At 44.3% G+C, this 10988-nt stretch overlaps 5 protein-coding genes across 5 annotated transcripts; all 5 read right to left on the bottom strand.

The window, feature by feature from the left end:
- Positions 1 to 1160: 1160 nt before the first annotated feature.
- Positions 1161 to 2468, bottom strand: TbgDal_XI4130 (nucleobase transporter, putative; the record flags this gene model as incomplete). Its single annotated transcript, XM_011781257.1, has 1 exon — positions 1161 to 2468. The coding sequence occupies one exon, from the start codon at positions 2466 to 2468 to the stop codon at positions 1161 to 1163; it is 1308 nt and encodes a 435-aa protein (XP_011779559.1).
- Positions 2469 to 4134: 1666 nt separating this feature from the next.
- Positions 4135 to 5442, bottom strand: TbgDal_XI4120 (nucleobase/nucleoside transporter, putative; the record flags this gene model as incomplete). Its single annotated transcript, XM_011781256.1, has 1 exon — positions 4135 to 5442. One exon carries the CDS (start codon positions 5440 to 5442, stop codon positions 4135 to 4137), a length of 1308 nt encoding a protein of 435 aa, XP_011779558.1.
- A 1664-nt stretch (positions 5443 to 7106) lies between these two features.
- Positions 7107 to 8414, bottom strand: TbgDal_XI4110 (nucleobase transporter; the record flags this gene model as incomplete). The annotated part of the gene is made up of 1 exon (XM_011781255.1): positions 7107 to 8414. The coding sequence occupies one exon, from the start codon at positions 8412 to 8414 to the stop codon at positions 7107 to 7109; it is 1308 nt and encodes a 435-aa protein (XP_011779557.1).
- A 292-nt stretch (positions 8415 to 8706) lies between these two features.
- TbgDal_XI4100 (40S ribosomal protein S4, putative) lies at positions 8707 to 9528 on the bottom strand (the record flags this gene model as incomplete). The annotated part of the gene is made up of 1 exon (XM_011781254.1): positions 8707 to 9528. One exon carries the CDS (start codon positions 9526 to 9528, stop codon positions 8707 to 8709), a length of 822 nt encoding a protein of 273 aa, XP_011779556.1.
- A 247-nt stretch (positions 9529 to 9775) lies between these two features.
- Positions 9776 to 10597, bottom strand: TbgDal_XI4090 (40S ribosomal protein S4, putative; the record flags this gene model as incomplete). The annotated part of the gene is made up of 1 exon (XM_011781253.1): positions 9776 to 10597. The coding sequence occupies one exon, from the start codon at positions 10595 to 10597 to the stop codon at positions 9776 to 9778; it is 822 nt and encodes a 273-aa protein (XP_011779555.1).
- Positions 10598 to 10988: the final 391 nt, after the last annotated feature.

Below are 10988 nucleotides of genomic sequence, written 5' to 3'. Positions count from 1 at the left end.
TTTAGCTTCTCAAATGGAGTAACTGGAGTACCAGGAACAACATGAAATAGTTTAGCCTTCCGCCTTGGGTGGCCGGCTTGATTTTTCGCATTACCCGCAGTCACCTTGCTTGCTAGATAGCACAAGGAGCACTTTAACATTACACAAAAATACTAATGAATATGAAACAAAATAACAAAAAAATAAGAAAAGAAGAAAAGAAATGGGAAATGGGAAATGGGAAATCAAACAATATAAAGGAACAAATAAAAAGGTAAAACACAAAGAAGAACAACTCACCAAGTACAGCTACAACATACACAAGCTTGGAGCAATAACTGCCGCAGTTAAACATTAAGGATAAGAGATAAGAAAAAAATTAAAGAAGAAGCAGAGAAAGATAGAGAAATGAAGGACCCACCAACCACATTGCATTAAAGCACAGTAGGTACAACAACAAGCAGAATAACCGCAAACTACACGAGAGTTAGGTGAATCCCTGTTTATTACAACTGATACCAGTATTATTACTTTCTTCATGCCTTTTTACAAAAACAAAAATTTACCCCATTAATGTCAAAAAAAAAAAATGGTCGAGGCCATTAACGGTGAATAGTAGCGACACCAGTGGCATATCGTACAATCAGTTCACATTCCTTTACTTAACCACACAAGAGTCGCACCATCTCACCACAAATTTCAGTACACCCAAACACCACAGGCACATTGCTCCAAACAATATCTTCAGCAGGCAACGTAATGTGCATCATAAAAAAAGGAAGGAAGGGAAGTAAATGCCGGACACACCGCACCAGGTGCCGAGAGAAAGTGTCTGACGTTTTTTCCCTCAACATACCCAGTAGCGGGGAAGCAGTCCTAAGACAAAAAAAATAAACAAAAACGTATGTTATAAAGGGGCTAGCGTACTGAGGCAGTCCAAAATAGTTTATGCTGCCTTACCCGCACATGCCTTCAGTTAAAGGAAAATCAAAAAAAAATAAATAATTAAAATAAAATAATCTTGTTAATGTAAAAAAGATATAAACTAATACATATATATATATATATATACAAGTTAAGATAGTATCTTTGATAAAACATCAACGATGCTCCATCACTTAAAACACGTCACGTACTAACAAAGTGGTGTTAGTGAGAGGCGGCTCCTCCATTAAGCGTACTCATGGTAGGAAGACAACCACAATCATCGCAAGAACAGATGCAGCGGCAATTCCAGAAAGCAGCGAAATCCCCATCAACTGTCCAGCCATCAATTTCTGACCCGCAGTCTCAAGACCAGGGGTTATTGGGCCATACACCATCGACATGGCACCCACACAGTTGGTCAGGCCAAGGAGAAACGAGAAGATATACGGACCGACATGGCCAGGGATGTATTGGTAAATGCATAACATGAAGGGCAGAACAAAAATGAAGCGGGCGAAGGTGGCGTACAGCAGAGCACGGCGGGGCGGCCAAACGCACTTGAACGAGGTGGAGAAACGTCCAATAGCATCCCCACAGTTGTATAGCAGAATGGCAATTGTCGCAAACCAATTGTGGTCACGATCGATGGGAATAATAAGACTGGGGAAGATAAATAAGGTGAGGAAGAAGCCGCAGAAGACTGTCACTAACATCATACGGATTATCCTCGCTACGGGCATAACAGCAGTTGCCGTCAGTTGCTCTGCTGTCGTCATGGCACCCTCACTCTTACCTTCACCTTCACCTTTACCTTCAGCCACGGGTTCATTCTCATCATTTTGAGACTCAGCATCTACTCCTTGTTCTTGTAGTTCGAGCATACGGTACTCAGCAACGTGCTCCTGCGCGTAGGAATTATATCGTAGACAGAGAGCCATCGCAAGTGTACCCGCCATTATCAGTAGACCAAGTGAAAAATAAATGTATGACTGCGTCAGCACGGACTCATAGGTATCTTCCATCGATGCCTTGATGATGCACTGTAGTGTGGACGTTATTACACCGCATAGTGACACTCCAAACATAACAGCAGACATGAACTTAGATGGCATCGACGCCACCAGAACGTAGCACGTCGCCTCATGGTATGATTTCCCAATACCTGCAAATATTGTCACAAGGCAGAGAAGAACAATGGCAACTGTTTGAGGTACCTTGATCACAGGCATCATGAGAACTACAAATACCTCCGACATCATCAACGTGATGGAAAGGGCAAAGCGCACAGATAATGAAAGTCGACGGGCTGCACGAGTTAGAACGGTCGGTCCAGCAATCACCTGCGACGCAAGCGATACAACATTGTAGAACGTGAAAATATTCTTCCAGAAAAAGGGAAGGTTCGGTTCGGCATCCTCTTTACCAGATACGTACTTGTAGTAGTCCACCATAAAGCGCGGCGCGGAAACGAGAGCGTTAAGGGGCATTAGAAGGGACACTCCAAGAAGGATGCATGTTGCGTACATGTACACTTCCCCCGCAGAGGAAAATCCAAGAGCCATTGCACACAAAAGGTATCCAGCGATGCAATTCAGTTAAACCCGAGTGGATGGATAGTGGATGTAACTTATGCGATTCTGGTTTAGTGCGGTGTTGTTCACTTGCCTGAGTTCAGTAAGAGAGTCTTGTGGCTTTAACCTTCGTACAAAAAGAAAGAGAAAGGAGGGAAGTGACTAAGCTTACAGTTTCCTTAAGTGGGGATGATACTGCTCATTTTACAGGCAAGTATTTAGTGGTTGCGGTTCTGCACCATCCTTATCACATATATGTGAATATCGCCATCGTATACACATCCGCCATTACCACATAACAGAAGCAAAAAGCAAAAACACGAGCACGCAAATCCACGGGAGTTCATCGAAAGGCAAACACAACGGTACAGCAACATGGACATATGCAATAGGTCCTCCAAAAACTTCGGAACACCATATCCAGTAAAACCATTGGTGAGCCAACAGCTTCGAAGCAGCGCGGCAAGTACAACTACAACAACATACATAAACTTGACGCTATCACTACCGCAATGGGGCAGTAGGAATAAGATATAAGAAAGGAAAGAAAAGGAGAAAGAGAAAGAGAAGGAAACAATATCTATATGGATGGAGAAGGTATTGAGTACTTAAACCTAAAGCATATCAGATGCAGAAAATAACAGCAATACAACCGCACATCACAATAATCATTAAACCCCGTGACGCACACAAATTAGACGATCTCCCATTTATTACTACTGTTACCAGTAATACAGATTTCCTAACACGGCCTTACAAAACAGCGCTTCCCCGAAGTTATACAACAAACAAACATATATATATATAATTTTTAAAAAATAGATAATTATAATACACAAATAACGATTGTAGCACGCAACGGAGGTCTATAGTTGAAAGGTAACGTGTTGCTGCAAACAAGGAAACCGCAGGTATTTACGCAGAAATTACTAAACACTAATATTATCCCTCCGTACATACGCACTAAAGTTGGCCTACATGAAAGAAGGAGGAAACGGGAGAAAACACACACTAGAAATTTATTTCTTATTTATATCCACTAAAATCACACCACTAATAATGGTTGAAGCTCGTTGACAGTGAATGGTAGCGACACCAGTGGCATATCGTACAATCAGTTCACATTCCTTTACTTAACCACACAAGAGTCGCACCGTCTCACCACAAATTTCAGTACACCCAAACACCACAGGCACATTGCTCCAAACAATATCTTCAGCAGGCAACGTAATGTGCATCATAAAAAAAGGAAGGAAGGGAAGTAAATGCCGGACACACCGCACCAGGTACCGAGAGAAAGTGTCTGACGTTTTTTCCCTCAACATACCCAGTAGCGGGGAAGCAGTCCTAAGACAAAAAAATAAACAAAAACGTATGTTATAAAGGGGCTAGCGTACTGAGGCAGTCCAAAATAGTTTATGCTGCCTTACCCGCACATGCCTTCAGTTAAAGGAAAATCAAAAAAAAAATTAATTAAAATAAAATAATCTTGTTAATGTAAAAAAGATATAAACTAATACATATATATATATTTATATATATATATACAAGTTAAGATAGTATCTTTGATAAAACATCAACGATGCTCCATCACTTAAAACACGTCACGTACTAACAAAGTGGTGTTAGTGAGAGGCGGCTCCTCCATTAAGCGTACTCATGGTAGGAAGACAACCACAATCATCGCAAGCACAGATGCAGCGGCAATTCCAGAAAGCAGCGAAATCCCCATCAACTGTCCAGCCATCAATTTCTGACCCGCAGTCTCAAGACCAGGGGTTATTGGGCCATACACCATCGACATGGCACCCACACAGTTGGTCAGGCCAAGGAGAAACGAGAAGATATACGGACCGACATGGCCAGGGATGTATTGGTAAATGCATAACATGAAGGGCAGAACAAAAATGAAGCGGGCGAAGGTGGCGTACAGCAGAGCACGGCGGGGCGGCCAAACGCACTTGAACGAGGTGGAGAAACGTCCAATAGCATCCCCACAGTTGTATAGCAGAATGGCAATTGTCGCAAACCAATTGTGGTCACGATCGATGGGAATAATAAGACTGGGGAAGATAAATAAGGTGAGGAAGAAGCCGCAGAAGACTGTCACTAACATCATACGGATTATCCTCGCTACGGGCATAACAGCAGTTGCCGTCAGTTGCTCTGCTGTCGTCATGGCACCCTCACTCTTACCTTCACCTTCACCTTTACCTTCAGCCACGGGTTCATTCTCATCATTTTGAGACTCAGCATCTACTCCTTGTTCTTGTAGTTTGAGCATACGGTACTCAGCAACGTGCTCCTGCGCGTAGGAATTATATCGTAGACAGAGAGCCATCGCAAGTGTACCCGCCATTATCAGTAGACCAAGTGAAAAATAAATGTATGACTGCGTCAGCACGGACTCATAGGTATCTTCCATTGATGCCTTGATGATGCACTGTAATGTGGACGTTATTACACCGCATAGTGACACTCCAAACATAACAGCAGACATGAACTTAGATGGCATCGACGCCACCAGAACGTAGCACGTCGCCTCATGGTATGATTTCCCAATACCTGCAAATATTGTCACAAGGCAGAGAAGAACAATGGCAACTGTTTGAGGTACCTTGATCACAGGCATCATGAGAACTACAAATACCTCCGACATCATCAACGTGATGGAAAGGGCAAAGCGCACAGATAATGAAAGTCGACGGGCTGCACGAGTTAGAACGGTCGGTCCAGCAATCACCTGCGACGCAAGCGATACAACATTGTAGAACGTGAAAATATTTTTCCAGAAAAAGGGAAGGTTCGGTTCGGCATCCTCTTTACCAGATACGTACTTGTAGTAGTCCACCATAAAGCGCGGTGCGGAAACGAGAGCGTTAAGGGGCATTAGAAGGGACACTCCAAGAAGGATGCATGTTGCGTACATGTACACTTCCCCCGCAGAGGAAAATCCAAGAGCCATTGCACACAAAAGGTATCCAGCGATGCAATTCAGTTAAACCCGAGTGGATGGATAGTGGATGTAACTTATGCGATTCTGGTTTAGTGCGGTGTTGTTCACTTGCCTGAGTTCAGTAAGAGAGTCTTGTGGCTTTAACCTTCGTACAAAAAGAAAGAGAAAGGAGGGAAGTGACTAAGCTTACAGTTTCCTTAAGTGGGGATGATACTGCTCATTTTACAGGCAAGTATTTAGTGGTTGCGGTTCTGCACCATCCTTATCACATATATGTGAATATCGCCATCGTATACACATCCGCCATTACCACATAACAGAAGCAAAAAGCAAAAACACGAGCACGCAAATCCACGGGAGTTCATCGAAAGGCAAACACAACGGTACAGCAACATGGACATATGCAATAGGTCCTCCAAAAACTTCGGAACACCATATCCAGTAAAACCATTGGTGAGCCAACAGCTTCGAAGCAGCGCGGCAAGTACAACTACAACAACATACATAAACTTGACGCTATCACTACCGCAATGGGGCAGTAGGAATAAGATATAAGAAAGGAAAGAAAAGGAGAAAGAGAAAGAGAAGGAAACAATATCTATATGGATGGAGAAGGTATTGAGTACTTAAACCTAAAGCATATCAGATGCAGAAAATAACAGCAATACAACCGCACATCACAATAATCATTAAACCCCGTGACGCACACAAATTAGACGATCTCCCATTTATTACTACTGTTACCAGTAATACAGATTTCCTAACACGGCCTTACAAAACAGCGCTTCCCCGAAGTTATACAACAAACAAACATATATATATATAATTTTTAAAAAATAGATAATTATAATACACAAATAACGATTGTAGCACGCAACGGAGGTCTATAGTTGAAAGGTAACGTGTTGCTGCAAACAAGGAAACCGCAGGTATTTACGCAGAAATTACTAAACACTAATATTATCCCTCCGTACATACGCACTAAAGTTGGCCTACATGAAAGAAGGAGGAAACGGGAGAAAACACACACTAGAAATTTATTTCTTATTTATATCCACTAAAATCACACCACTAATAATGGTTGAAGCTCGTTGACAGTGAATGGTAGCGACACCAGTGGCATATCGTACAATCAGTTCACATTCCTTTACTTAACCACACAAGAGTCGCACCGTCTCACCACAAATTTCAGTACACCCAAACACCACAGGCACATTGCTCCAAACAATATCTTCAGCAGGCAACGTAATGTGCATCATAAAAAAAAAAGGAAGGGAAGTAAATGCCGGACATACCGCACCAGGTGCCGAGAGAAAGTGTCTGACGTTTTTTCCCTCAACATACCCAGTAGCGGGGAAGCAGTCCTAAGACAAAAAAAATAAACAAAAACGTATGTTATAAAGGGGCTAGCGTACTGAGGCAGTCCAAAATAGTTTATGCTGCCTTACCCGCACATGCCTTCAGTTAAAGGAAAATCAAAAAAAAATAAATAATTAAAATAAAATAATCTTGTTAATGTAAAAAAGATATAAACTAATACATATATATATATATATATATATACAAGTTAAGATAGTATCTTTGATAAAACATCAACGATGCTCCATCACTTAAAACACGTCACGTACTAACAAAGTGGTGTTAGTGAGAGGCGGCTCCTCCATTAAGCGTACTCATGGTAGGAAGACAACCACAATCATCGCAAGAACAGATGCAGCGGCAATTCCAGAAAGCAGCGAAATCCCCATCAACTGTCCAGCCATCAATTTCTGACCCGCAGTCTCAAGACCAGGGGTTATTGGGCCATACACCATCGACATGGCACCCACACAGTTGGTCAGGCCAAGGAGAAACGAGAAGATATACGGACCGACATGGCCAGGGATGTATTGGTAAATGCATAACATGAAGGGCAGAACAAAAATGAAGCGGGCGAAGGTGGCGTACAGCAGAGCACGGCGGGGCGGCCAAACGCACTTGAACGAGGTGGAGAAACGTCCAATAGCATCCCCACAGTTGTATAGCAGAATGGCAATTGTCGCAAACCAATTGTGGTCACGATCGATGGGAATAATAAGACTGGGGAAGATAAATAAGGTGAGGAAGAAGCCGCAGAAGACTGTCACTAACATCATACGGATTATCCTCGCTACGGGCATAACAGCAGTTGCCGTCAGTTGCTCTGCTGTCGTCATGGCACCCTCACTCTTACCTTCACCTTCACCTTTACCTTCAGCCACGGGTTCATTCTCATCATTTTGAGACTCAGCATCTACTCCTTGTTCTTGTAGTTTGAGCATACGGTACTCAGCAACGTGCTCCTGCGCGTAGGAATTATATCGTAGACAGAGAGCCATCGCAAGTGTACCCGCCATTATCAGTAGACCAAGTGAAAAATAAATGTATGACTGCGTCAGCACGGACTCATAGGTATCTTCCATTGATGCCTTGATGATGCACTGTAATGTGGACGTTATTACACCGCATAGTGACACTCCAAACATAACAGCAGACATGAACTTAGATGGCATCGACGCCACCAGAACGTAGCACGTCGCCTCATGGTATGATTTCCCAATACCTGCAAATATTGTCACAAGGCAGAGAAGAACAATGGCAACTGTTTGAGGTACCTTGATCACAGGCATCATGAGAACTACAAATACCTCCGACATCATCAACGTGATGGAAAGGGCAAAGCGCACAGATAATGAAAGTCGACGGGCTGCACGAGTTAGAACGGTCGGTCCAGCAATCACCTGCGACGCAAGCGATACAACATTGTAGAACGTGAAAATATTCTTCCAGAAAAAGGGAAGGTTCGGTTCGGCATCCTCTTTACCAGATACGTACTTGTAGTAGTCCACCATAAAGCGCGGTGCGGAAACGAGAGCGTTAAGGGGCATTAGAAGGGACACTCCAAGAAGGATGCATGTTGCGTACATGTACACTTCCCCCGCAGAGGAAAATCCAAGAGCCATTGCACACGAAAGGTATCCAGCGATGCAATTCAGTTAAACCCGAGTGGATGGATAGTGGATGTAACTTATGCGATTCTGGTTTAGTGCGGTGTTGTTCACTTGCCTGAGTTCAGTAAGAGAGTCTTGTGGCTTTAACCTTCGTACAAAAAGAAAGAGAAAGGAGGGAAGTGACTAAGCTTACAGTTTCCTTAAGTGGGGATGATACTGCTCATTTTACAGGCAAGTATTTAATATGTGCAGTTGATCAAGGTGGTGTGTAAAGAATGAAAGTAACTGTATGTGAATTTAGCCGTTACACCTTAGTCTTTCGCTTGCTGTGCGCCTGAGTTGTTCTGCGTGTTTCGGCGGCTATGAGTTTTTCCTCACGCTCCTGAATCACGTTGATACGCAAACCCTGTTGCTTAGGTAACGTAACTGGAACACTCGACATGTCGTTGCCAATCACAAAAATGTTTGTGGCACGAGTTGCGAATTCGTGACCAGACGCATCCTTGAGGCGGGCGATGTCGAAGGCGCCAGGGTGACGTTCAATGGACACAATTTCTCCAATACGACCACGGTTGGCACCACCTGTCACCATCACAACCTTGCCGTTGCCAATCTTGATTAGGTCCAAAACCTTTTTTTCTTTCACATCATACACCAAAGTGTCTCCACGGCTCGTACGGGGGTCGGGATAGCGAATCCGGTGGCCGTCGTGTGTCACAGCAACAGGAATGCGTCCCGTGCCGGTGTATACGTTGACAACCTTCATCATCTTGATGCTCGACTCAGCCTCGCTCACGCGGACAAGCGCAAAGCGTCCTTTCACGTCATATAGGATGCGGAAGCGGTCGCCCGTCTTGGGAATCTCCACCACGTCCATGAAACCGGCTGGGTACTTACCATCCTTGCGGGGCTTGCCGTCTACACACACGAGTCCCTGACGAAGGATCATCTGCGCTTCGAGGGCATTTAGTGCATACTTCAGCCGGTTGCGAATAATAATCAGAAGCGAAAGGCACTCGCGTAGTTTGTGGGGACCAGCACGTGGACGAGGGGCAAACACACCAGTGAGTTTGCTCAGCATCCAGTCCTTGGGGGCATACAGGCGCTTTAGGTGCTTCTTGGCCATTGGGGACGGCTAAACAAACCACTTTTTAAACGGAAGACATTGTTTTCGGGGGAGGAAATGCGTATCTTTTATACACTATCGACAAGGGGGAACTGCAAATGTGCACACTTGCCTTGCTGATGTTAGTGATAGTGACGGGTCTCGATCAACATAAATCAATAGATTATAAAACGTAAAATAAATTAGTATGAATGGAACCAAAATCCTTGCTTCTTCGTAAAAAAAAAGTCAGCAGAAAGAGACCAACTTACACCTTAGTCTTTCGCTTGCTGTGCGCCTGAGTTGTTCTGCGTGTTTCGGCGGCTATGAGTTTTTCCTCACGCTCCTGAATCACGTTGATACGCAAACCCTGTTGCTTAGGTAACGTAACTGGAACACTCGACATGTCGTTGCCAATCACAAAAATGTTTGTGGCACGAGTTGCGAATTCGTGACCAGACGCATCCTTGAGGCGGGCGATGTCGAAGGCGCCAGGGTGACGTTCAATGGACACAATTTCTCCAATACGACCACGGTTGGCACCACCTGTCACCATCACAACCTTGCCGTTGCCAATCTTGATTAGGTCCAAAACCTTTTTTTCTTTCACATCATACACCAAAGTGTCTCCACGGCTCGTACGGGGGTCGGGATAGCGAATCCGGTGGCCGTCGTGTGTCACAGCAACAGGAATGCGTCCCGTGCCGGTGTATACGTTGACAACCTTCATCATCTTGATGCTCGACTCAGCCTCGCTCACGCGGACAAGCGCAAAGCGTCCTTTCACGTCATATAGGATGCGGAAGCGGTCGCCCGTCTTGGGAATCTCCACCACGTCCATGAAACCGGCTGGGTACTTACCATCCTTGCGGGGCTTGCCGTCTACACACACGAGTCCCTGACGAAGGATCATCTGCGCTTCGAGGGCATTTAGTGCATACTTCAGCCGGTTGCGAATAATAATCAGAAGCGAAAGGCACTCGCGTAGTTTGTGGGGACCAGCACGTGGACGAGGGGCAAACACACCAGTGAGTTTGCTCAGCATCCAGTCCTTGGGGGCATACAGGCGCTTTAGGTGCTTCTTGGCCATGTTTCAGGTTCCTTTCTGTTTTATGTATGGTATGGATGTCGCATACACAGGCACGTAACACATATACAAGGGAATGTTGAAAGTAAATGTACATGGGTATACTGTAAGACAATCGCAGACGTTATCACCTAAGAACGGTTGACAGCAGTAGATTACACACTTACAGAAAAGATCAGAATACCCGAATAAATGACCGTTAAAAATGGTGCAATAAATCATCGATAGGATCACCCATTAGCACTCGTGAAGTTTTCTTATATTGCCGTGGATACGCACTCCAGAAACGGTGCGTTTAAGAATGAAACGCTAAAAAAGATGGAAATATCAGTACAATGTTGGTGGGACTCTCGTGTACAGCAGGGTAACCAAACACAAGGAAAACGATGAATAA

This window comes from Trypanosoma brucei, chromosome 11 (assembly GCF_000210295.1).
Source record: "Trypanosoma brucei gambiense DAL972 chromosome 11, complete sequence".
NCBI classification, from domain to species: Eukaryota; Euglenozoa; class Kinetoplastea; order Trypanosomatida; family Trypanosomatidae; genus Trypanosoma; species Trypanosoma brucei.
The sequence above is the reverse complement of the archived record's forward strand: the minus strand, read 5'-3'. Positions and strand labels throughout refer to the sequence as shown.